The 24,408-nt window shown below is 58.4% G+C and overlaps 13 protein-coding genes across 13 annotated transcripts; 5 read left to right on the top strand and 8 right to left on the bottom strand.

Annotated features, from left to right (window-relative positions):
- Window positions 1-477: 477 nt before the first annotated feature.
- On the top strand, window positions 478-2,366 carry MAL6 (uncharacterized protein; the record flags this gene model as incomplete). Its single annotated transcript, XM_060597241.1, has 2 exons — window positions 478-532; window positions 700-2,366. The coding sequence occupies 2 exons, from the start codon at window positions 478-480 to the stop codon at window positions 2,364-2,366; spliced, it is 1,722 nt and encodes a 573-aa protein (XP_060454154.1).
- Window positions 2,367-2,511: 145 nt separating this feature from the next.
- On the bottom strand, window positions 2,512-3,677 carry CcaverHIS019_0202490 (uncharacterized protein; the record flags this gene model as incomplete). Its single annotated transcript, XM_060597240.1, has 2 exons — window positions 2,512-3,350; window positions 3,389-3,677. The coding sequence occupies 2 exons, from the start codon at window positions 3,675-3,677 to the stop codon at window positions 2,512-2,514; spliced, it is 1,128 nt and encodes a 375-aa protein (XP_060454153.1).
- Window positions 3,678-3,845: 168 nt separating this feature from the next.
- On the top strand, window positions 3,846-4,467 carry CcaverHIS019_0202480 (uncharacterized protein; the record flags this gene model as incomplete). The annotated part of the gene is made up of 3 exons (XM_060597239.1): window positions 3,846-4,185; window positions 4,222-4,322; window positions 4,357-4,467. The coding sequence occupies 3 exons, from the start codon at window positions 3,846-3,848 to the stop codon at window positions 4,465-4,467; spliced, it is 552 nt and encodes a 183-aa protein (XP_060454152.1).
- A 182-nt stretch (window positions 4,468-4,649) lies between these two features.
- CcaverHIS019_0202470 (uncharacterized protein) lies at window positions 4,650-6,373 on the bottom strand (the record flags this gene model as incomplete). Its single annotated transcript, XM_060597238.1, has 2 exons — window positions 4,650-5,958; window positions 6,027-6,373. 2 exons carry the CDS (start codon window positions 6,371-6,373, stop codon window positions 4,650-4,652), a joined length of 1,656 nt encoding a protein of 551 aa, XP_060454151.1.
- A 520-nt stretch (window positions 6,374-6,893) lies between these two features.
- On the bottom strand, window positions 6,894-8,486 carry CcaverHIS019_0202460 (uncharacterized protein; the record flags this gene model as incomplete). The annotated part of the gene is made up of 2 exons (XM_060597237.1): window positions 6,894-8,031; window positions 8,071-8,486. 2 exons carry the CDS (start codon window positions 8,484-8,486, stop codon window positions 6,894-6,896), a joined length of 1,554 nt encoding a protein of 517 aa, XP_060454150.1.
- Window positions 8,487-9,695: 1,209 nt separating this feature from the next.
- CcaverHIS019_0202450 (uncharacterized protein) lies at window positions 9,696-10,424 on the top strand (the record flags this gene model as incomplete). Its single annotated transcript, XM_060597236.1, has 1 exon — window positions 9,696-10,424. One exon carries the CDS (start codon window positions 9,696-9,698, stop codon window positions 10,422-10,424), a length of 729 nt encoding a protein of 242 aa, XP_060454149.1.
- Window positions 10,425-11,006: 582 nt separating this feature from the next.
- OST3 (uncharacterized protein) lies at window positions 11,007-12,084 on the bottom strand (the record flags this gene model as incomplete). The annotated part of the gene is made up of 3 exons (XM_060597235.1): window positions 11,007-11,182; window positions 11,225-11,574; window positions 11,663-12,084. The coding sequence occupies 3 exons, from the start codon at window positions 12,082-12,084 to the stop codon at window positions 11,007-11,009; spliced, it is 948 nt and encodes a 315-aa protein (XP_060454148.1).
- Window positions 12,085-12,429: 345 nt separating this feature from the next.
- SUR1 (uncharacterized protein) lies at window positions 12,430-14,289 on the bottom strand (the record flags this gene model as incomplete). Its single annotated transcript, XM_060597232.1, has 2 exons — window positions 12,430-13,929; window positions 13,969-14,289. 2 exons carry the CDS (start codon window positions 14,287-14,289, stop codon window positions 12,430-12,432), a joined length of 1,821 nt encoding a protein of 606 aa, XP_060454147.1.
- Window positions 14,290-15,845: 1,556 nt separating this feature from the next.
- CcaverHIS019_0202420 (uncharacterized protein) lies at window positions 15,846-17,432 on the top strand (the record flags this gene model as incomplete). Its single annotated transcript, XM_060597231.1, has 3 exons — window positions 15,846-16,231; window positions 16,305-16,843; window positions 17,020-17,432. The coding sequence occupies 3 exons, from the start codon at window positions 15,846-15,848 to the stop codon at window positions 17,430-17,432; spliced, it is 1,338 nt and encodes a 445-aa protein (XP_060454146.1).
- A 134-nt stretch (window positions 17,433-17,566) lies between these two features.
- CcaverHIS019_0202410 (uncharacterized protein) lies at window positions 17,567-18,377 on the bottom strand (the record flags this gene model as incomplete). The annotated part of the gene is made up of 2 exons (XM_060597230.1): window positions 17,567-17,676; window positions 17,714-18,377. 2 exons carry the CDS (start codon window positions 18,375-18,377, stop codon window positions 17,567-17,569), a joined length of 774 nt encoding a protein of 257 aa, XP_060454145.1.
- A 940-nt stretch (window positions 18,378-19,317) lies between these two features.
- Window positions 19,318-20,711, top strand: tfs1 (uncharacterized protein; the record flags this gene model as incomplete). The annotated part of the gene is made up of 8 exons (XM_060597229.1): window positions 19,318-19,455; window positions 19,541-20,018; window positions 20,065-20,154; window positions 20,189-20,385; window positions 20,421-20,513; window positions 20,548-20,558; window positions 20,632-20,638; window positions 20,682-20,711. 8 exons carry the CDS (start codon window positions 19,318-19,320, stop codon window positions 20,709-20,711), a joined length of 1,044 nt encoding a protein of 347 aa, XP_060454144.1.
- Window positions 20,712-20,775: 64 nt separating this feature from the next.
- Window positions 20,776-21,842, bottom strand: CcaverHIS019_0202390 (uncharacterized protein; the record flags this gene model as incomplete). The annotated part of the gene is made up of 4 exons (XM_060597228.1): window positions 20,776-20,843; window positions 20,945-21,139; window positions 21,263-21,462; window positions 21,496-21,842. 4 exons carry the CDS (start codon window positions 21,840-21,842, stop codon window positions 20,776-20,778), a joined length of 810 nt encoding a protein of 269 aa, XP_060454143.1.
- Window positions 21,843-22,426: 584 nt separating this feature from the next.
- CcaverHIS019_0202380 (uncharacterized protein) lies at window positions 22,427-23,599 on the bottom strand (the record flags this gene model as incomplete). Its single annotated transcript, XM_060597227.1, has 1 exon — window positions 22,427-23,599. The coding sequence occupies one exon, from the start codon at window positions 23,597-23,599 to the stop codon at window positions 22,427-22,429; it is 1,173 nt and encodes a 390-aa protein (XP_060454142.1).
- Window positions 23,600-24,408: the final 809 nt, after the last annotated feature.

Raw genomic sequence — 24,408 nt, 5'->3', positions numbered from 1 at the left:
GGTCAGGTGAGCTGCGTCAAGCGTCAAGTGTCAAGGGCAGCCTGAAGAACCATCTCGGCGCTTTGATTTGTATGGAAATGTCACTAACGGTAATTCGGCGGTCACTCCGATGTTGCCGAGATGACAACCCTTCACCAAACGCCCATCTCCGGTTCAACATGCCTCTACCACGTTTTCCTTGCCTTCCTTGCCTCTCTCCGGATCATGACGCCGAAGATAGCGCGAGCACCTGACCGTCTATTGGAGTCTACCGGAGTCTTTGAGGGTAACAAGGGAGCTCCGCCGACTCCAAGCCCTCACGGCAATGGTTGCAGGCGGTAAAACCTGGGATGGCAGCTCCACTCGGCGCAGCCCCGAGGGCCGACATCGGTCCGAGACCGACCACCCACTTCCCCCACGGGTCACCTCTTGGCCCATCAACAACCAGCCAAGAATGGGAAAGAAGATGGCGGGTAGTATAAAGCTCACCATTGCACAATGTCTCTCCAACCTACCCAGACCAACATGACTATCAGCAACGCCAACCCCCAGAGTGAGTTCCAGACGCCCAGGAAAGGCGGAGGCTGAGAGTTTGCGTCCTGTGAGCGCTGCGGCTCAGTGTAATGAGCCCAGCGGGGATGCGGAGCGTCGGCTTACAGTGGAGGGCTTGTTCTCCCACGCCAATCATCCACGTCCCAATACCCAGTCGCTCACACCCAGCCTCGTCCGCCGACTGGTGGCGCCAGGCGCTTGTGTACCAGATCTACCCGCGTTCATTCATGGACGCGAACGGGGACGGTATCGGAGACCTTGTGGGCATCACCTCCAAGATTCCCTACCTCAAGGACCTGGGCGTCGACGCTATCTGGCTCTCTCCCTTCTACCCGTCAGCGCTCAAGGACGGCGGCTACGATGTTGCCGACTACCGTAACGTCGACCCCAAGATCGGCACGCTCGCCGACTTTGACGACATGACGTCGGCATGCAAGGCCGCCGGCATCAAGGTCATTGTCGACATTGTGCCCAACCACTCGTCGGACGACCACGAGTGGTTCCAGGCCGCCCTCAAGGCTGGTCCCGGCTCACCCGAACGTAACCGCTACATCTTCCGCGACGGTCTCGGTCCTAACAAGGACCAGGCGCCCGCCGATTGGGAGTGCATGTTTGGCGGTCCGGCATGGGAGCCCGTTGGTGATGGACAGTATTACCTTCACCTGTTTGATGCGAGCCAGCCCGACTTCAACTGGGAGAACCCCGAGGTTCGCGCCGACTTTATCAAGACGCTGAGGTTCTGGGCCGACCGTGGAGTCTCTGGATTCCGTATCGACGTCGCTCACGGTTGTTCCAAGAAGGTCGACGAGATCCTCAACTCGAACAAGCTGCACTCGCAGGAGGAGATTGCTTCCCTCAGCCTCAAGATGCTCGAGGGCACACTTGATGACGACGCACACCCGTACCTCGACCGGAACGAGGTGTTTGACATCTACCGCGAGTGGCGCAAGGTGTTCAACGAGTACAGCCCTCCCCTCACTGCCGTTGCTGAGGCTTGGGTCTCGAGCAAGCGCAAGCCTCTGTACGCTTCCGCCGACGGTCTCGGCCAGGCCTTCTCCTTTGACATGCTCATGGCTCCCTTTGACCCGTCTGCATTCAAGAAGATCATTGTCGACTCGCTCGACGACGCAGCCCAGAGCGGCTCGTCGACCACTTGGGTCTTCTCGAACCACGATGTCATCCGCCACGCGACGCGCCACGCCCTGCCTGACGACGGAGGATACCACGAGACTGCGCGCAAGTACCTCCTCAACAAGGGCAAGGCGCCCGTTGCCGACCTTGAGCTTGGCTTGCGTCGCGCCCGCGCCGCGACTATGATGATCCTCGCTCTCCCCGGATCAGCGTACATCTACCAGGGCGAGGAGCTTGGTCTCTTCGAAGTCGCCGAGATGCCAGACGAGGAGCGCCAGGACCCTACCTTCTTCCGCAAGCCTGGTGTTGATGTTGGTCGCGACGGATGCCGCATCGCCATGCCATGGAGCGGTGAGGGCAAGAACATGGGCTTTGGGCCAGGGAAGCGTCCCCACCTCGTTCAGCCTGAGGGATACCGCAAGCTCGCGGTTGACGTAGAGGACAAGGACCCCAACTCGACCCTCAACCTCTACCGCAAGGCGCTTGGGCTGAGGCACGAGCTCCAGTGCGCCGAGGACCTTGAGTGGCTCTCGGACGACGCCGAGACTGTCCACTTCAAGCGGCCCAACGGGTGGGAGGTGCTCGTCAACTTTGGCAAGGAGGCGCGTTCCATCCCCTCGAACCGCAAGGTCGCGCTCTCATCGGGCGACCTCGTCGACGGTGCTGTCCCAACTGACACCGCTGTCTGGCTTCTTCCGGCTTAAAAGAGAGTAGAGAGCAGCAGCTCATGTAATGTACCCTGCTCGGTAGCCAGTATCAGCAGATAGTCAGTATCGATATGCAATGCATGTGTACGTCAAGCAACAAAGTTGTGGCATTAGGCTGGCAATAGAGGACAGGCAGATCAGACTACGACGTTGCCTTCTTCTTGGCGCGGCGTTTCCGCGGCTTGCTCGGTGTGTCCTCGCCTGGTGCAGGGGTTCCACTGGTGGTGGATGGAGTTTCTGCCCGCGAGGATCTGGTGGAGCGCCGAGGAGTCTCGGGCTCTGGCGTCTGGGCCTTAATCGGTGTGACGTCGGCCTTGATCTTCTCGGACAGGGCGGCGGCCTTTGAGGGCAAGCTCGCGGCCTTGGCCTGGATGCGCTGCTCTGCGACCTTTGCAGCAGGCTGGAAGTAAACTGCGAGAGTGCGCGCGGCAAAGAGGCCCGCGAAGATGAGGACGGCAACAGCGCGCGCGACTCCAGGCGTGATCTCGAGGTCGTCGGGAAGGGCCTCGGCAACGAGAGGCCTCACCTTCCTGAGTGCGGGATAGTGCCCGTTAAGCGTCGAGTACGCTACGCCAGCGATAAGGGCAGCCCACACGTCGAGTGTGTTCCACACCCCACCGCCAAGGACGGAGGGTCTACCCATTGCCCACGACTCTCTGGCCAAACCGAGGGTTTGGGCGATCCAGCCGCCGCCACAGGTCGCGATGGCTCCAAGCACGACTGGAGCGAGCCACGAGCCAGCCGTCTTGGGCGAGCTCTCAGTCAACGCGGGCATAGAGGCGACCGAGACGCCGCGGGTCATCCCATCCACGAGGGAGAGGACGAGGCCCAGGGGAAGCGAGGGTGCCGAGCTGATAACACTCGCCAGTCTTGTCGGGATAGTGACGAGGTACACGGCGACGTAGACGAGCCATGGCACGGGCGAGATGAGCCATGCGGGCGGGTTACCGAGGAGAAGCGAGACGAGGGTACCTCCGCCCCCTGGTGTCAATTACACTGACACGACATCCAACACTCACAAGCAATGACCAAGAACCCAAAGAGGTCAGCGAACAAGCCCACGGACTTGCGTCCCCGCGTCATGGCCGCCCATGCAAGGCTGACGCGCATGGCGTGGAGCACGCTGAACCGCACAAAAGGAAAGTAGACATCATGCACCGTATGTCCAGTGAGGTTCTGGAGCATGTCTGCGACAGCGATGCTGGCGCTTGCGAGGGGGAGCGCAGTCCATGGGGCGAGGTAACGTGTCTGTTGCGCAATGCGAAGAATGGCGCGCGACACGAGGTCGTCGTCAACGTCGTCGAACATGGTGAAGGCGGAAGGGATCAACAAAGGGTAAAGGACAGTGAGCAAGTAATAGAGACGAGATGATGTGGAAGGTTGCAAATATCAGTGACGTCGTTGGTTCCACTTGTACAGTACTTGAATTTCCATTCCACCCCTCCACCCCTCCACCCACTCACCAACTACTCCATCATGCTCGGCCCGCTCCGCACGACCTTGCGCCATACCCAACCACTCGCCGCGCACTGCGCGCGCGCGCGCGCATTCCACGCGTCCGCTGCAGCCCGTTCTGGCCTCACCAACCTCTTTGAAGCCGGCGACAACCCGCCTTTGAGCGTATCGAAACTCGACGCGCGCGGCTTCCATCTCTCGGACGGCCTGCTGGTCCCTGGCGGCCTGGTGTTTGTCGACGGCCGCGCATTGCTCTGGGACGTGGACCCGCCCGGAGATTCCAAGGGCGGCATGGCGGCCGCGTGGGCGGGATGGAGTGCGGAGCGGTTCGAGGTGTTTGAGCGCGTCGTGCCGCGACCAGGTGAGATCAAAGGACTAATTAACAAGCTAACGGCAGAAATCCTCCTCTTCGGCACGGGCGCACGCGTGCTCCCTCCGCCGCGGGAGGTGCGCGATTACATCTCGAGTCTCGGGATTCAGTTGGACGTCATGGACTCTGTGAGCTTGGAACCAAGTTGAGAGCTGACGCCAGCGCAATGCGGCTAGTACTTATAACCTGCTGTTTGAGGAGGGGCGGACTGTTAGCGCCGCGCTGTGTCCCCTCCAGCCTGTGGATTCGCGGACGGGCGAGCACAAGAAGTAGGCCAGGTGTATAGATGATGCAGCATTACTCACTGCGGCCTCGACCCCGACGCTGAAACATGTCACAGTGCAGATGTGCATTGTCCTAGATGCAACAGACAAGGTAGTGATACAAATCTATAAAGAAAATCTATAAAGATGCAGGATGCTCAAGAATACTAATGCCCTCCTTACTCTCTCACACTACGCGTGCCATCCCTTGCGCTCGCGCGGCACAAACGCCCAAATCACAAGCGACGTGCCCATGAAAGCAATCATGAGCGGCTGGAGGATCCACACGCCGCGCGCATTCGAAATCCCGCCAGTGATGAAGGGCATGATAGCTGACCCGACCTGGCCCATACTGGCGACCATGCCGATAGCGCCCTGGTGCAAGTCGCCAGGCAAGATGCCAACCGTGACCATCATGACGATGGGGTACATGGGTCCGAGGAGGATACCGACGAAAGCGTACGCGACCGCATTACCCATGAGTGAGCGTGTGGTCCAGACGACGATTTCGAGCGCAATCGCCCCGACGGTGTATACCCATACCGAGTTGGAGCGGCCTATCCAGCTCGTCACAGGGATGAGAAGGACTCGGCCGAGGGTGAGACCAGCGAAGAAGCCAGAGGAGACGTAGCCGCTCGAGTCGTCGCCGCCGCGTTCGGCGATCAGGAACGTCGTCGCCCACCCGCCAATGGTAACTTCCACGCCGACGTAGAGGAAAATGTAGAGACACAGGCCCCACACTTTGGGCATGCTAAGGATGCGCTTGAGCTTGGTGCTGCTGTCCTGGTGTTTAAAGTCGGTCGTGGACTCGGATACGCGCCCAGCCTCGGGGTCGGGGTCCGGGTGCGCGTCCGGGTGGTTCTCGGGCTGGAGCTCTGCAGGCAGTTCCTCTCCATTCTCATCCGTTTTTGGCTCTGGCTCGGGCGGAGGGGTAGCCGACTCGGGCAACCGCTTGCCGACCACCTGGTCCTCTGTGCGGAAGCGGAAGACGAGGATCAGAGCAATGGTCGTGAACAGCGCCAAGCCCAACGACACGGAGTAGTAAAGGTACACCCTGCTCTGGATGCGTTTGACAAACTGCGTCGACACGAGTGGGGAAGCAGTCGCGCCAAGACCATACACGGCGTGCATGAGGAACATGAGGGTGTTGGCGTGCTTCATGCGAGACACGATACTGTTGACCTGCGCATCCTGCAGGCCCAATCCCCAGCCGATGAGGACGAACGCAAAGACGAAGAGAGGGTACGGTCCTCCCCAACAAATGAGGGCGTACGCGATGACCTGTAGGGCTGCACCGAAGGGGGCGACGATCCCAAAGCCAAAGCGGTCCGAGAGCCAGACGTTGCTCAAGCCGGCCGCCATGAAGCCGACACTGTTGAATAACCAGATGATCGAGATGACAAGGTAGTCGACCTTGTAGTACCGTTGCAGGGAGGGGAGGAGGGGTCCCTGCGACCCGTCGTTCCACCCGGCCAGGAACATGACGAGGAAGAGGGTTGCGCTGGGGTCAGGGGGGTGTGGGGGGGGTGGGGGGCGCGCGGGGGCAGGGGGAAATGGAGCGCGACTCACATCATGGCCCACTCGAGGGCACGGCCGGGAAGGGGCATCTCGCGCGCCAATCGGTCAAAGTAATAGTGGTCGTGCACGCCGCGCTTACGGATCCTGGCGGCCCCAGGCCCAGCCGCGAGTGGATCCATGCCCTCTAGGGGGACGTTTGTAGATAAGATTGACTCGATGCGCTCGAGCGCGTCCTCGAGAGGTGGCGATTTGGTGCGGGGGGCGGGGGCATGGGCGGGCTGGGGGGCGGGGGTGGACTGGGAGGCGGGGGTGGACTGGGGGGCGGGGGCGGACGCGGACGCGGACTGGGGGGAGCGAGTGCGTTCGAGCCTGAGGCTCTGGCTGTCTTTCTCCGCCATAGTGTCTGGTGTGGAGAGGTGGATACTTGTCAAGTCAAGTCGAAGACAAGTGCGCTGTTTAAATCTCGCCTCGGTCGTTGTGAGAAAGGTTATGTAGTCGGAGCGGACCCGTCTCGGCGTCGGCCCGATTCTCAGCTGGGATCAACAGGTATCCACAGGTTTATCATGGCGGGATCTTCAAGGTGTTTTGGCGCCTGGTAAACTGCTTCCAGCCGTGTTTACGCCGTCAAACCCCCCGCTCTTTCTGCAAAATTCGCCGATGTACTGTAGGCAGCGTAGATAGCTCTGAATATCTTCAGTCAGTGCTTCATAGTTGAGCCGCCGGCAGCACAAGACCAATCTGCTCCATCACGTTAGACGCTGACCACATTCAGACTAGCTGACATAGCAATGACAATCACAGCGCATACATCGTTCATCGGGTGAAAAGACTACGGAACAGAGTACAAGTTGGCAGTGAACAGCTACATACTGAAGGAATCAACTGGGTGGGTGGAACAGTACACTTGGTCAGGGGCGGCTAGCAGCCGAGGACGAAGGAAAGAGGGAGTCCGCGCTCCATCTGCCATCGCTCATCAAACTGGGCCAAGCTCAGCCAGTCGTAGCTGCGATTGGCCGCAACGATCGCGTCCTTCATGTCCTCGGACTTGAGGAGACCCTCGGCGCGTCTGCGGCAAGCATGGAATTTAACGCGGTCAGGGAACACCCTCTTTTCGACGTAGTTGTGCACGGCAACGTCGTACTTGTGCTCCCAGTCTTCGTCCTTGAGTCTGTGCGCAGCCATCCAGTCCGAGGGCCAAGCCTCCGAGCCGACAAGGTACGCAAGAGCAGGCTCAATGGCAAGTTGGAGCTGGGCAAAATGGTCCATGAAAAAGTCCAAGAATCCGAACTCGTCATCGACAGGGGCACCAGGCCAGCTGTTGGTCGTAGGAATAGTATACCACGAAGGGTTGTTTGACACGAAAATGTAGCTATAGGTAACGTCCGTGTTGGGTTCGCTTGACGTAAACTGCGGTTTGACGGTAAGTTTGCACGTCTCAGCCGGATCAACGACCATGATGACCGTGACGTCGAGGCTACCTCCGATGGGAGCCGTCGGAAGGTAGATCACCTTGCTGGGATCGTGATTGATCTTGACAATGTACACAGTTGTCTTTGCCTTCAAGATGTTGACTTCTTCTTGCTCAAAATTCTCAAGGTGCTGGTCCGAGTTGACCCACACGCGCACCATGTCAAATGTGATGTGGGACAGGCACCCGAGCTGGCGCAGTCTCTTGCTTATGCACACGCACGGTTGGATCATGAACCTGTCGTCGTTGTTGCAACCTTGGCAGCCTCCGTCAGGACCGCGAATGTCAAGAACGTGGCGAGGAAGGTTATTATTGGTCTCAATATCGATGTCGAACTCGTTCTTGAATCGGGCGGCCATGTGAATTCCATCATGACACGAGGCAAAGTGCCAAAGTAGCTTGGCCTCTACCATTTTGAACAGTGAGTGACAAGTTAAGCGGAGGGGGAGAAGCACGTCAAGAGGCTCGTTGTCCATGACCAGGTTCAGGACCTTGAGGAACTTGAGGCGCTTGGCCTTGCGTAACTGCCTGGAGATGTCTTGCGTCGAGGAGCGCTGCATGGGTCCCTCAGGAAGGTACGGGGTAGAGCTGTAAGTGTTAACTGCGGTAGAGTAAAAGCTGCCGTACGACTGAATATAGGCACCGCCATCGGAGACATTGGAGGACAGTCGGTCGGTGATGTCGAGAGTTCTGGGAAAGAACGTGATGTGAGACGTGGCCTCGTCGACGACGGAGGTGGATGCGTCAAAAGCGTTGCCACCAGAAGACGGAGGCGAATGGTCGATGGGATCCTCGTCCGAATCGCCACCTGACAGAGTCTCGATGGTGTAATGGCAGTGCTTGTCGACGCCGACATTGTGGTTGTCTGTATTGATGTCGTGGTCCGTCACGCCGAGGTCAACCGGCCCATCGCGCCTTGTAAGCCGCTGGCAAGGGACGACGGGAGAGTCGCAGCAATCCACCGTCCGACGGAGGTCATCAATTGCCGCAGCTAGAAGGCAGCGCAATTCGCGCAGATCGGCTGCCTCACCCGAGCTGGCCATGTTGGGATCTGGGCAAGAAGATGTGTGTACAAAGTCTGCTAACTGTTGATGGAGGTAGTCGGGGGTGACGAATGGGTTTAAAGTAAGGAGGAAAAGAGTAACGAGGTAAAAGAGAGTGAGTGGGCGTTTGTTCGAGTCGGGGAAGGTCAGAAAAGTGGGAGCAATTAACGGAAAGAGTGTCTCAATTCAACTCAATTCAACTCGAAAAGTCAGTCGCGCTATCGCCCTGCTGATGACAGCTGCTGAGGACAATACGGTCACAGTCTATTGGCAGCTTTTTTTCTTAGCAGTATATTCATCGTAGACCGTATCAGCCGGTCACTTGGAGTGGGCTCCATTCACGCGCAGAGTCTGCTGTGAGAAGCGGTGGCGAAATGCACCAATGTCGTGTGCGAGGGCACGGTATGGGCTGGGGAGATGGTATGGGCTGGGGATTATCAGAGACAAGGGTGGCGGGCAACGTTCAGCGTCGATACTAAAAACTTGGCCTAGCCCATTGACGCTCTATGGGGTTTGGAGGCAACAGTTGTCTACGTCAACCGCTCTGGGAGCCGAACATGGGCGAGTTCGGACAAGGAGCAAAAGCTCGAGCTGCGCTCTGCTTCCCCCTAGCCGACTTGAACGACTGACCTCGTCATATCCCGCTCGACACCTTCGAGTTGTGTGGATACTAGTGACGCGCTCTACCACTGAGCTAAGAGGGAGACGCTGGAGGGTTCACCATGATGGGCATTTGAGCGGGCGAGAGGGCGGCCTGGTTGATGGGTGATGGGTGATGGGTGATGGGTGATGGGTGATGGAGGTGGGAGATGGGTCAAGCTCAGCACACCCTCCATCAGCACCACAAGAACGGTGATCCGTTACACGTCCCCGTTCCAGGCCTATCAGCCCCACTTTCACGGCACCGCTAACATCAGCACATCTCACATCACAAAACTCATATTCTTCCCCACTGATGCCAGTACAACCCACCTCAATCAACATCAAACCTGTTCGCCGAACCCGATGCTCGCGGAGATACCTAATGAACAAGTACACGAGTTGGGAAATGGGGCAGTACGCAACAACCTGTCGCGAGACCACACGGCAATCAGCTGCGATAAACAATGACCTGATCCTCGGAGGGGGATATAAACTGCCCCTCCGCCTCCCTCATCTCCCATCTCCCAACCTCCCACCTCTCAACTCACAGCCCACCATCGATCCGAGATGACCCGCAACAACTCGCGCCGCTCGAAGCGTAACAGCCGGCCCAACAGCCCGACTGCCTCTTGTCCAGGCAGTCCTGTCCCGACTCCCTCTTGTCCAGGCAGCCCTGACCGGACACCCTCTCGTCCCAGCACCCCCGCCAGCCCCGTCTCCATGAACCGCCCGAGCAGTGGTCTCACCACGTCGACGATTAACTCGCCCACCGTTGTGGCCAACATGTCGAGCCGCTCTGCCAACCACGTCAAGAACGATAACACCACGGACGAAGACAACCCCAACCTCCAACTACAGGCTGCCCTCACCGCCGCCCTGGCCAGTATGGACATGAACAGCAACGCCGAGCTAGTCCAGACCGCCCTGGACGGGGGAAACATGTACGACGAGTTTACGCGTCTGTTTGATGAGGGAATTACGCAGCTCTTTGATGCGGCCGCGGGCGAGGAGGGGGCGGCCGAGCTCGAGGTGGCTTCAGAAGAGCTTTATGCTGCTTACAAGGTTCATTGTGATGCTTTTAGCTCGTTTGACCAGGATAAGGCTGGGGTGGTCCAGAAACTCCTTGTTGCACGCGAAAAGGAGTCGGCTGGGTTTATGGCCATGATCAAGGACAAGCACGCCGCCCGTCTTCGCGATCTCACTTCCAAGGTCCGCACCCTGCAGGAGAACGGGATGCGCCTACAGATGGACGTGCGTGAGTGGAAGCACCTCTGTGACAAGCTTCGTCGCGCTTAGGGATGTGGCCTTGACTACCATAGTAACCTTCCTAAATTTTGCTCTCTCTTGATCTTCTTGATGCAATGATGTATTGTGTCGTCATAGATTACCTGTTCGCAACATATGGGGTTTTGAGGCCTGTGGGGAGTTGTGGGAGCAGAACAGACAGCAATGTTTTATTGGTATCTATGGGCAAAGTACTGTACCATGAGGAGAAGGCCGGTGACGCAATTGCCAGTGCGGTTGGTGCCTCGGCCAGAGGTCGCTCGCGTTCGCAGTGACTCATAATGGCAGAGACTGGCTCGTTAGACCTTGAACCGACGGTGTCCTCACTGTTGTGTTGTTGAGAGAATAAGAGACGTAGAGAACAACAATGATTTCCTTGTGACAGTCCGTGCACATCTCCACCTTCCTTGCCACCATCCTCGCTGCAGTTCCACTTACAGCCCAACAGTCTCGCAGTTGGCTACTAACTGACAGCTCACGGCCGCATCTCGCTCACTCTGCGGTCAAATGTGCATATACACTCTATGCTTTTCTCTAGGCTCCTTCTGATCTCCGACTGCGAGCACTGCTTGCCGTCCTCGCTCTCCTGGTGGCTTAGAACAGCCCGAACGGATATCCGCCATTCTTGAGCTTGAACAGCCGGATAAGGAGGGAGAAGAGCACGACCAAAAGCGCGAGCCACAGGTACGTCCCGACGCGCTGCTTGGTGGGCGAGCTCTGGGCGGGGATGAAGACCGAGAGAACGACGATGGTGAGGGCAAGCACGCCGTCTGGGGTTAGCGCATCTCATCTTTCAGGAGAGGTAAACTCACACAGCGCACCGACGACCTGCGACTCGAGGCCGAGCTGGTTCTGGTATCCGCCAGCGACCCAGGAGATGCGACCGCCGGCGCCGCTTTGGACGTAGGGCGCGTTCTTAATCTTGTTCCACATATAGCCACTCGTAAAGGTGATGCAGAGCATGGTCGTACCCACGCCCCAGATGATACGGCTGGTCATGATTGGGAGGAGGATCGCGCGCGCAGAGTAGGCTGCGTACAGGATAGTGGCGACGACGAGGGGGGCGATGAGGAATGGGATAGGCGACTTTTTGATGTAGATGTCGAAGGACTCTGGCGTCGTCGACTTGACCCACGCGTGGAGGGGCGGGATGGAGAGGCCACTAATGTCAGCGATGCTGGTGCAGCGCGGAGGAGGTGGATAGTCATTCCAGCTTCTTATCTGGGCTTGGCAGCTGGAAACACACTCACGCGCGGTTCAGGTCAAAGTTGACAGCGGCCGTCTTGGCCGCCTTCCTCTCACCCGCGGCGGGCGGGTAATAGTAGACTGTCGGAGCGCTGGTGAGCCCGAGGCGCTGGAACACGTCCTGTCCGGCGCTAAAGTCGAGCTCGGCGAAGAAGTGCTTGTCGCGTACATCCTTGCTCTTCCGGCGCCACGAACGGGCGACGGTACGGAAGATCGGGTCAAAGTCGTGACACGGCGCACACTTGAATCCCGCTGGCATGGCGGTAAGGACGATGGTCGCGCCCCATTCGCGGTCAGGCGCAGTCAGCTCGTTGAACGTCTCGGTGTTGAGCTGGAGCACGCCGTCAGGGGCAGACGCCGAGGCGGCCGCCCAGTCGGTCGCGAGGGTTAGAGGGAGGGCGAGGAGGGAAAGGAGTGTGAGGCGCATGGTTGCGCTTGATAGAGGAGAGGTGATGGATGGAATGCTCAAATGCTATGTTCTGGTGGTTCTGGTGGTGGGTGACGCACACAAAGACACGTACAACGCGACGCGGAAGCAAATCCCTCCACACCAACCTGCATCTCCACAAAACCAGGCACGTCTGCCATTACATTAGCCATCATCATCATCATCATCATGGGCAATGAGTGAGTGCTGTGGCGTCGATACATAGAGCAATGTATGAATACAGGAGAGATCGAATCAACAGCGCAAGTCACTGTTACTTTTGTTTTGCTACTTCAACTACTCTAGATATCTAACAGCGACTCGGCACCAGCTACGTACGGTCCATTATGTGAAGCCCACACCCGCCTCCGCCTTGACCGTCAGCGCCTGCCAGCTGCGCGCGACCTTCTTCACACCACCCTTGCCGTGGATCTTCATATGGCGCTGCAGCTGATCGGTGCGGGCAAACCGCTTCCCACATCCTGGATGCGAGCAAGCGAAAGGCTTTTCGCCCGTGTGCGTACGCCGGTGTTTTGTGAGGTTGCTCGCCTCCTTGAACCCGCGCCCACAGATGTCGCAGCGGAACGGCTCCACACCCGTGTGTTTCCGCTCGTGAACGTTTAGTCCCGACTTTTGGGTGAACGCTTGTCCGCATCCGGGGTAGGGACACTGGAAGGGCTTTTCGTCGCGGTGGCGCCGCTTGTGCGTCTCCAGAGGTGCCTTCTCCGCGAAAGCCTGTCCACACTCGTCGCACACAAAGGGACGGTCCTGCGTGTGCATGCGAAGATGACGGATGAGCTTCTGACGCGTTGCGAAGACGCGTCCCTCACCGTCGCCGCACCCGGCCCATCGGCAGCAGTACTCGTTGGCTCCACGCCCGACATGCATCTCCTCGAGGTGAGCCATAAGCTCGGCTGAGGACGCAAAGGGCTCTCGTAGAGAGCAGTCGTGCCACAGACACACGTGCGCGGTGTTGGAAGGCGACAGCGACGGCGACGGCGTTGGTAACTGCCGGTGAGGCACTGAGTGGTGATGGTGCGGGCCAAGCACGTGGTGGTTGTGTGCCAGAACGTGGGCGTGCGCGTCGTGCGGAACACCTGGAGCACACTCGTGGTGAGGGTGCGGGTGGGCATGGGGATGTGATGTACTGTGCAGGTGCGTAAGCACAAGGTGGGTATGGCCGTTGTCGGCGGTACGCGGGTCAGGAAGGCCCAGATGGTCGGTCATCAGATGTTTGAGGAGTGTCTGCGGAGACATCTCGCCATGTGTGTGAGAAGGCATGCCATGCGCAGGATGGTTCGTAAAAGCTGTCGAGGGAGTCTGGACTGTGCTCTGAGGTGTGGTGACGGCTGTGCCGGCGACACTGGAAGCTACAGCCTCGCCAGTGGCAAAGTCGAAGCAGTCTGCCCATAGACATCCAAAGAGGTTGTCTGCCTGCATGGTTGCAGGGACAGACGCTGGCGAAGCCGACTGCGATAAGGACCCTGGCAAAGCGTTTATCATCGCCATGAACGCATTGGTTCCGAGCGAAGGCTCTAGTGCAGACTGGGCCATAGGTGTGGATATAGGCTGGTGAGCCGGCATGGGCGCCGAACTATGCGCGAGTTGGTCGCTTGGGAGGTGACTTGCGGCGATGTGCTGTGCAAGCTTCGCACAAGTGTCAAACGAAGCATTGCAGTTCTGCCATTTACAAGGGTACTGCAGAGGGGCTTGAGGCTGTGCCTGCGCGAACACCTGCGCAACATAGTCCATGTAGCTGGGGTCCTGGGGCTGGCGGAGCAGTAGCGCTATCGGGTCGATCTCGACCTGAGGTAGCGTGCACGTGGTATCGGTGCAGCGTTTTATCTATTGTCAGCTATCGTTATCTGAAACCTCTAAACTAACAATCTCCTCGACGGTGCAGTCAGGGGGGCACCATTCTGGCACGCACACCTGCGTGCACTCCTGCGTGCAATCCGGAGGACACTCCTGGGGACACTCTTCTTCTGCGCAGTCCTCGTCACATATCTTGACGCAATCCGAGCTGCACGAGTCGCGGCGTCCCATGTCTGCGCAACCATCGGCACATGCTACGACTCTGTCGCCTGCCGACGCCGAGTCGGGCGTCGGGAGGACGCCAGAGTACAGGTCCTCAAAGGAGAAGGGCTGCGACGAGGACGATCCGTGGTCCAGGTCGCAGCAGTAGAGCGAATGTGCGTGGTGCATGTTGCAAGTGGAGGTGGCCGGAAGGGGCCGAGTGAGCAGATGCCGCCGGTAGTTGTTCAGAGATGGGTGAAGGTGATAGTGAAGGTCGGCTGTGGAGAAGAATGAAGATGCGAGTCGAGTCCGTGATACCGTCTGATACCGACGAGTAACGTTCTTTGCTTGCTGCTCTGCTCTTGCCACGGTTTGCTTGCCAAATGTGCTTAGTGCGCAGTGCTTTGTGCTTGTAGAATGAGTGAACCAAAGGGTATGTTACAATGAATGTACCCACCCAGCGGTCAAGAGGTGGACTAGCGCGGTGGAGGTGGGGTATGGTTCAAGCCCTAAACTTATTTGGGTTTGTGGGAAAACGGCGATATCTACTATATTCATGACGTGCTTTGCCAATCTTTGCCACCGTTCCCCAAAAACAATGAGGACCCGACCGGTCAAACAACACTATGTCAGCGGAAGCAATTGTATTAGTAAGAGTACATTATTTGTCTCCGAACACATGAAGGAGGTGGGGAGGAGTCTTGCAGTCGAGAGTTCGATTCTCGGAGAGCTTGTTTTTGGCAGCTATTAGCTCTCTTAACGGGCAAGGTGGCCGGCTTCTAGATCATCGCGGACCTGCATGACCAAGCTGTTGTGTGTCTTTGTCAAAACGTTCACATCACGCACCTTGTCAACAACTGATTGCAGTATCGCAGCAAGAAAATCAGACAAGACTCTCATCCAGAGGCGATGTACAGACGTCGGTTATCCCCGTCAGGCAGTCACATGTCTTGAGCCTGGCATTCGCCCTTCAAACTTACAGTACCCTCTGCCGATCTGCCGAGGTGCCGATTCGGCAAGCAAGAGAGCAACATGGCACAAGGTAATCACCATATCGCAGGCCACAAATACATCGGAGACGGAGGCTCCGAAGCCGCTGATATAACCCTGGGCCATGTATAGGTATCACGAAGTAGACCACGCGGCGCCGAAATTTTGACCGACGCGACGCGGACGACGGTAAAACCTGCTACCTGCTAACAATCTTTACATACAGGACACCGCTCCCGGTTACCTTGGCTTAATTGCAGTGGCCCAGTCCGCCACCGAAACAGCCAGAATGAGCTTGGCCCGTTAATGGGCTGGAACCAACTGGGTGAGGGGCCATTGGAATGCCAAGCCAGCGCAGCAATGGGTGGCGTGGGCGACGTCGGCCGAAAGTGGGCATGAGCGAAGCAGAGAACAAAGGCACCGAGGGTTTTATCTGACACTGGCCAGTTGTGCCGTAGGGCTGGCAAACATACAGGGCAAGGACCCGGCCAGCGCTCACCAGAATACGGCACTGTTGTTGTCTCGTTAGCTGGCCAACCTCAGTGGCGGTAGGTAGCTGGTATCACGGGATCTGCTGTGGGCGGCCATCGGCCATCACCTTGCCTGAGATGCATTGCTTGGCGCCTTGGTGGCTGTATCTGCCATATCCGTCATTTTGCCGTCCATTGTCGTGCTTCGGAACCTAGCAGCTGTCCAAGACAGACCTCCGGCAATTTCTTTCTTTTTTTCCACTCTTCCACTCGTCCACAAAAACAATGTCAACAGCAACGGCGCCTCGTCCCTCCGCTAACGGGCTTACGAGCCGTGCCAACGGGCACGCAAACGGTAACGGTCACAGCAACGGGAACGGTAATGGCAAGGCGTCGCCACTCTCCGAGGGCGCGGAGACGCCGGGCTTTGTGCCCAATGCGCCGGCCAGCGTTCTCCACTCGTCGCAGGTCACTCTCCAGTCGCTGCTTTACGAGAGCGGCGCGGGTGATGGCGTCAACGGCTCGGTCGACGACTGGCCTCTGCCCGAAGACCTTGACATGTCGCGCCCCGTCTCCGAGCTCCTCCGCAAGGGCACGCAGCGCGCGCACACCAACGCCGAGAACTCGGACGGCGCAACCGCCCTCACGGCCGGCAAGCTCGAGATGCGCGAGTATGTGCGCTGGCTCGGCATCCTGTGGCGTGTTTACGAGTGAGTCCTTCTTTAACATCTCGACTGACGACAGCGCCCTCGAGACTGGCCTCGACGCGCACGCCACCAACCCGGTCCTCGCAGGAACTTACAACCCCAAGCTCCTCGCCCGTGCTGGCACCCTCGCCGCCGACATCCGCTTCCTCCTTAAGCGGATGGGCCACGACGACTCGCCGGTCCGCACCGACATCGTCCCCACCCCTCCCTTCCCTCTTCCTGCCTTCCTCGCCGAGGTGTTCACCACCACCGCCCCTCCTCTCAAGGTCTACATCGACCGCCTGCGTGAGCTTGCGGCGACTCCTGACCAGGCGCCCCGCCTCCTCGCCCACGCGTACGTGCGTTACCTCGGCGACCTGAGCGGTGGACAGATCATCGGCGCGCGCCTCCGCAAGGCGTACAACCTCGACAACCTCGACGGACGCATGTTCTACTTCTTCGACCTGGATGGCGACCGGACTGCCGCCGAAACTGGTGACGAGACCGTCGGCGACCGCAAGAAGAAGCTGTTTGCCGTCAAGGGGTGGTACCGTGACGGCATGGATGGTGGCGTCGGTGACGACAAGGCGCTCAAGGGTGAGTGGCGGCCGCGGAGAGATTCGGGCGGGCGTTTGATGTCGGGCTTGGTGTGAGAAGCGAATCTGCGAACCGGCGATCTGTGATGCTGAGCTTGACACACGCCCAGCTGCACGCCCCTCTTCCTCCCCTTCCTCCCCTTCCTCCTCCTCCCCCTTCGCATACGCTAACCTCAGTCGCCCTCGTCAAGGAGGCCAACCTCGCGTTCATCCTCAACACCCACCTCTTCTCGCTTATCAACCCGCCCAAGCCCAAGGCCGTCGAGCCGCGGTACTACGAGACGATTGCGGCTAAGCGCGCGGCCGAGGAGGCTGCCAAGCCGCCCAAGACGCTCAAGCACCACCTCATCACGCTGGTGTACGTCATCTTCTCGGTGCTGTTGGGCATGATCATCTTCAACGTCGTCTGGCCCAAGGCCGAGCCGTACGTCGTCGAGTACGGAACGCCCGTGTGGGAGACGTACGGTGCGCCGTACTTTTACGGCTCGTTCGTGCCGTGGTGGAACGAGAGCTTTGTGCCGTGGTGGGACAACCATGCTGCCCCGCTCTTTGCTCGCCTGACTGTCAACCAGAGGCGTGCGCTGTTTTAGAAGACAATCTAATCCATTACATTTCGTTCCATCCATTGCAATTGGGCCTGTAGAGACGAATGCATGTCGCTGCTATACACATTACATGCTAATACAACTGAAACTGAATGTATACACAAAACTAAAGCTGACTATCAGTCGAGGTTGTCCATGTCTCGTCGTCCGCAACCAGAGTTCACCTTGGGCCGAGACACTTTGCTCGACACCTTGCCCTCTTCGTCCTCCTCACGCGGACGCTTCTTGCCTGGTGGTCAGCACATGATCACGATCGAGCAGCTTACAAAGTGAACGCGGGCGCGAGCAAACGTCACCCTGCGCAACCTGGTCTACATATCGCTCCCACTGCCGAATCCGGTCCTCAAGCTCAGTCAACGCGTGCCGATCGTACGCGAGGTCATCGTCCAACCAGTCGCACAAGCGCCTCAACTCCTCCGCCTCTTCCCCGCCCTTGCCGTTCTGTTTCTCCGCCATAATGTCGACAATGTATCCCGTCCGCAACGTCTCCGTCTCGGAAATCGATCGCTGCAGCTCGGCACGGCGGGCTTCAAGCGTCCGTAGCCGCGCGGTGAGGTGTGCGTTGGTGCCACCTCGCTCAGAGGCGCGAGTTTCGACAATTTCGTTCTCAGTCGCGAGGAGTGGTTTGTCTTCAGGTTGGTATGGCATGTACGTGAACACCTGTGCAGGTGGGGAGAGTCTCATGCTCGTGGGCTTTGGCGACTTGCGCCCATCGTCAGGTGACGAGGATGGAAAGGCGATGACCGGAGAGGAAGGTGGCGAGGGCGTGTCTTCTGGCAGTGGTGGCGGGGGAGGCAGGGGAACCTTGAACTTGAGTGTGATGCGGAGTTCTTCCTGGATGTCGGTTGCGTCGAATCTCTCTCGGAGAGGGGATGGGCGGCCGGGAGCGTGCGCGTGTGCCCGCGCATCTAGGCGGAGGGGGAGGGTCATGACACTCCTGGAAGAGGTGAGAGGCTGGGTGGGGAACGGAGTTGTGGGAGAAGGGGGTGGGGGACGGAGTGGGGAGTGGCGAGAGACGGAGGGGCCTGAGTGAGCCACGTTGGCTGATGGTCAAGGCGGGCGGAATGCGCCGAGAGGGAAGAGGAAGATGCCCCGCGATCCGAGATGAGGCGCACAAGTGTGGCTCTAGGATGAGGATTAGTAGAACATGTCAGATGATGGAAGAAAAGAGGAGAGCGGCGCGGCGACGGACTAGGTGCGAGGTGCGAGCTTGCATCTTGGAGGCAGAGGAGGCAGAGGGAGAGGGGAGCATGGTCCGAGCTGCGAGCTGTGAGCTGTGGGCTGTGAGCTGTGTGCTACGTGAAATCGGCAGGGAGGACCGCGGACCGTGCGCGGGTGGCGCCCGCGGGGAACGAGTGGACAATGTGGAGATGATACAAAGCGATGATGAGGAACGAGAACTGGTTGTAAGCGGTACGAGCGGTGCGAGCTGTGCGAGGGTTTGTACCATCGTCCATCGTCCATCGTCCATCGTCACTGAGGAGCAGAGTGGAGAACCAAAAGGGTTGCTTGCTCTCTCAGCCTTGTGACATGGACGACCACGGGTGGAGGCCCGGGTTAGTTAGGCCCACTGAAGTCTGCGGACCTATTGACATTTTGCAGGCCTATTATCCTCGAGGTTCTGTGGCAATATTGACTTGTTGCTCTGTACGCTTCTCTCATCACTCTGCACACTTGTTCCTCTACTCGTCTTCATCACGACCTCGTTACCGTACTCGCCCCCGCGTTTGAGTGTAAATCGCCCATCACCAGCATCGTGATCTGGAAGCGCGCGACATAAAGGCACATCGAAAGCCGAGAACCGAGACGTCTGACATCTTATCCTCATCCCAATCCTATCCTATCCCACCTCTACCGACCACACGACACCATGAGCATGGACGCGGCGGCACTGAGCGCTGCGATCAAGGAGATGCAGGAGGCGAATGAGGCTGGGAAGAGCGACGACGTGGTCCGCCTCCTCAAGAAGTTCAAGACGGACGTCGTGGCCACCGAGGACATGTTGCGTGTGAGTGCGCAGTGCGCAGTGCGCTCTCGTCCTTGTCCTTGTCCTTGTCCTTGCTCCTCTCAGCACCACCGGCCGCTGACCACAGCAATCACGCGCAGGTATCGCTATTGGCAAGCTGAGATCGCACGGTACGGCAGAGGTTTCCGCGCTGGCCAAGGATGTTGTCCGGCTGTGGAAGGAGCAGGTGGAAGAGAATAAGCGCAAGCGGAAGCGCGATGATGAGGGGGGTAGCGAGGCTAAGAAGGCTAAGGCTGGGTCGCCAGCTAAGAGCCCCGCCGTTAAGAGTCCTTCGTCCAAGCCCGTGTCCAAGGGTAAGGAAGGCAAGGAAGGCAAGGAAGGGAAAGAGGAGAAGAAGGAGAAGGAGACTGTCGGGGAGCGGGAAAAGAGCAAGACGCCTGAGACGCTCGTTACGATTGATTATGGGCGCACAACACCGCGTACGGCTAAGAGTGATGGTGTCGACAAGAACCTGCGGAGCGATGGCTCGGATGCTGCGCCCGAGGATGTGCGCGACCGGTGTGTTGTCATGATCTACGATGCGCTGGCGAGCGACTCTAATGCCTGTGAGTAGACGGGACAGCTGATCAAAGATGAGTTGGCTGATGGCAGCGACCAAGACGCTCTCGCAGTGCGCGATTGCGATCGAGCGCGAATGCTGCAAGCTCATGAACTACGACACGGGCAAGCCGTACCGCGCAAGTGAGCTGTTTTGTGGCGTTGTCGCTGATAGCAGAAATCCGCACACTCTTCCTCAACCTCAAGGACAAGGGGAATCCGGCGTTGCGCAACGAGATCGTGCTGGGCCAGATGACGGCGGACCGCGTCGTGCGGTTGACAACCGAAGAGATGGCGAGCGAGTCGATGAAGGCCATGAACGAGCGCATCCAGGAGCAGAACCTCTTCAACTCGAAGGGCGTTGGCGAGGTCCAGGTTAGCTGCGGTAGCTGGAGCCAAGCTGACATCAGGCCGAGACGGACGCGTTCAAGTGTGGCCGCTGTGGTCAGCGCAAGTGTGTCTACTTCCAGATGCAGACGCGCTCTGCCGATGAGCCGATGACTGTGAGTTGTGCTGCGTCCGATCAACTGACAGCAGACCTTCGTGACGTATGTCTCTGACTCTGCTCTGTTCGTTGTGCTGACATGTTTTCCCCTCGATGCCGGAATGTCCACATTACAGTTGCACAGTGAGTTCGGCCAGCTCGCTCCTGTGATTTTGCTGATCCCCAGGTTTGTGGCCTCCGCTGGAAGTTCAGCTAGATGTACATTGGGCATGTATCCTATCCTCGTCGTCCTCGCCACCCTCACCGTCACTAGTGTACAACTACGTCTTGAAGATGATGATGAGCATGAGCAACACCAGTATAAGGAGGACGATCGTGATGGTGCTCCCTGCTGTCAGCTGCAGTCCGTGATTTGACAGCTGATAAGCCGTCCATGGGCGAAGCCATTGCACGGATGGCCAGTCTGTTCGAGCTCAACGCGTTACTCACCATGCTGCCTGGCCCCGTCCGCAACCGTGTCCATCCGCCTACGCGCGCGCTGCAACCTTGCCGCCGTCCGGTCCATCGCGGCGTCCGTGTCCTCGAGCAGCTCGTGGTGCTGGTCGAGCTCGTCGCCGATCTGGATAGACAAGTCGTTTTGCCGGTTGATGCTGTGTGAGAGGAGCGTGAGGCGCTCGTCCTGGTCTGGGCGTCAGTGGGCACGAGGAAGCGGCGCGGAGACGGCCAAAGAGTGATTGACGCCTCATGACATGCCACAAGCCAGAAAGCACCGATTCCCACCCGCCTGAAACCATCGCACCGACTCACCGTTCATCATCATCTGCTGCTGGTCCATGATCTCGCGCTCGCCGCCCTCCTCGTCATCGTCATAGTCCCGGAACGGGCGGATCGGCTGCGGCTGCAGGAGCGGTGGTGAGGTCGACTGCGTCCGCGCCTGCAACTCGTGATCATTCGACGCAAAGTCCTCGAGTTCCTCTCCCTCATCCTCGCCATCGGGCGTTGATGACCTGCAGTCAGCTCTACCCCCGATGCTATCTCACCGCTTCTCCCTTACGAGCCCCTTTGCCCGCTCCCGCCCATCCTCATCCTTGCCCAACATGTCCACCAGCCGATCATACCGCTCCCCCAGTGAATCGAGCACGCGCTCATCCTCATCCAACTGGGCACTACGGCCCTTGTTCCCGCCGCCCACGACTAGGCCTGCACGTTCCAGTTCGGCCTCGTCGGCCACGCGCGACAGTTCGCGCTTCACCCCGCCGAGAGTGCGGACGATCTGGGTCGTGGCGGCAGCGGACGGGTGCATGCCTAGTGAGAGGATGCGGGAGCGCTCGAGGAGTTGGCTCTGGGCCGTGGTTAGGCGGTTTGAGATGGAGGCGAGGGCAGCCATTGCGAGGGATGGGGGGGGATGTGTTGGGAGGGATAGGGGTAGGTGGGAGGGGGCGTTGGGATGGACAGGTGGGGAGGGATAGGAGAGGAGGGATAAGTGGGAAGGGATAGGTAAAGAGACACCTGTCAAAGGAGTAGTCCGAGGGGATGGAGACGGAGTAGCCCCAGATGATGGGGAGATGGGATATGGAGAGATGTCGAGGCGGTGGAGGCCGTCCAGCAGTGTAGTGACGTAACGGCGGGCCGAATAAGGTGAACTGGGAGTGGCGGTGGAGTCGATGTATGCAGGTAAACGTCAAGGTCGGAGCATCGTCCTCAGATCTCGGGTGTGGGGGATAATGGCATATCAACTGGTCCTCAACCTTGACACTGACCTGGTACATATCCGGTCCTCAACCTTGGCACTGGCCTGAATGAACCAGGCAAAGTTGTGTAGAAAAAAAAAGATCCTGCATATCGCTATTTCATCCCATTACATCCCAGCGCGAGTGTATATTCGCTCATGCATCTGCAGTAAGCACCGACCGAGCCTGCACTCACCCCGCATCTGATTGCGCAACATGACACTCTCGCCTCCTTACCAGCCTACGGGCACATGATCCTGTCAAAGACAAAGTCGTTGTCCGGGATCTCGGCGCGGAACTCGTCAAACGTGAGGAAACGGGTATAGTTATCGGCATCGTCGTTGAACGGAGCGCCCATGTACTGCTCGAACTGGTTCTCGATCGCCTCGTTGAGCCAGTACTGGATGCGTTCCTCCATGGTCGCAGTTTCGGAGCCGTCGAGGTCGAGGTCGTCCTCGTCGATCTCAAAGTAGCTGGACTTGTCAACGAAAGACGTGGCGAGCCAGTTATGGTCCCAGCTGTTGGCGTTGATGAACGCGACTTGGACTCGAGGGAGGTTGCGCGCCATCATGCGCCCGATGCAGAGGAGGAGGCGGTTGAGAATCCGGCCCTCGAAGAGGGGCGTACCGCGGGGCATCTGGTGTTGCCATCCGAGAGGTGCGTCGTCGCGACTCGCGACGACGTAGATCTGTAAAGGGCGTAGGCGGTGAGATGTGGCAAAGTCGATTTCCCACTGTCCGAACATGTGGTGGTCGGGGTGGACGTGGAGGTTGAAGACGAGGCGCTCGGTGGCGGCCATGTCGACCTGGGGCAGACCAAGGATGCAGGGCGGGATTCGGTTGCCGGGCCGGAAGTGGGAGGCCCACCGCTGCGAGTCGGGGAATAATGGGTCGTCAGAGGTTACGACTTCCCCTCCGCAGTGGATGGTACTGGGGAGTTCCTGGGGAGCGATAAAGACAACGACCGTCGGCGCCTGGAGGCGGAAGTGAGCGGGGTCCAAGAGGCCCGAAAGTTGAAAGCGCAGCAGGCGCGGGGCGAGAACCTGGTGCGCGAAATCGTGTCCGGCCGCGAGGATGGTGCGGCTAGCATCCAGGACTTGAACGTGGCGAGCGCGATTATCATACCAGGAGAGAGGCAACCCGAGCCCGGGAACGAGGAGCAGCCAAGGATAACGAGGTTTGTCGGGGTGGTACATGTACGGATAATGAGGTCTTCCGGGGTGGTACATGTACGGCTGCGTCTTGACATGGCGTAGGAGCTCGGTGTCGACTTGGTGGCAGTAGTAGCGACTGCAGGCGCGGAGGGTTTTGAGGAATTCGAAAGGCGTGTTCCGGACAACCTGTTCGAAAATGCGAGGGAAATGCTCGTGGTCGATGGTGACCATGGGCTTTGGGTAGGTGTAATAGGAGGACATGTTGGAGGAGAGACTGGGGTTAGAGTCGCTGAGTGGGGTTGAGGTGAGGGGAGAGTGAAGGGGGAGGACTTGTTGTGTTGGTTGGATTTGTATTGTTCGCAAAGGTGAGACCGATGTGGTGCGATTCGGATGGTGAGGAGTTTGAATGGGAGGCTGGAGAAGCAGGATATATATGTGTACCATGGGAGTGGGAGGAGGTAGAATACACACTCACATCTGGACACTGGACAATGGACAGTGGGTCGTTGGGGTCGGTGGATATTTTGGGGGGGCGATGAGAAATGGTTGATAGACGAGGAGAGCGACTGTGTTGGTGTGTGCCAAGTGCGTCGCGCCTCGTCGTTGGAACTCACACAAGATATACTGAGTCGTATGTGTCTTGGGTGGCTGAACACTTTGAATGTCCATTGTCTCATTATGTTCACTGAAAACCTCGTCACAATTGACCAGCCAAGACCCATTGTCGTGAGCTCTATCTCCAAGAGTGAAGAGTTTTTAGTGAAGCCGTTTCCATACCCGCCACCGCCATGTAGCGGCCCCCACTGCATTGGGACCATGCTGGTCACCTCTTCCCACTTCGAAACTGATGGTTGGGGGACAGTACAGGAGTGTGTCCGCCTGTACTGTGAGGCGGCCAGCTGTACATTGGGGAAATTTCGAAAACCAGTCTGAGCATGATACGAGGCCATGGACAACAGACATGGCCATCACTGCTACCGTACCCTGACGAGACCTTGAAGGTAGACGCGATATGTTCACAATGGGTTTACCCTCATAACCAGGGTATGGTAAAGGAAGGCAAACAATTG

The sequence above is a fragment of the Cutaneotrichosporon cavernicola genome, assembly GCF_030864355.1.
Source record: "Cutaneotrichosporon cavernicola HIS019 DNA, chromosome: 2".
In the NCBI taxonomy this organism is placed as follows: Eukaryota; Fungi; Basidiomycota; class Tremellomycetes; order Trichosporonales; family Trichosporonaceae; genus Cutaneotrichosporon; species Cutaneotrichosporon cavernicola.
Note: the sequence above shows the minus strand (reverse complement) of the source record. Positions and strands in the feature narration are given on the sequence as shown.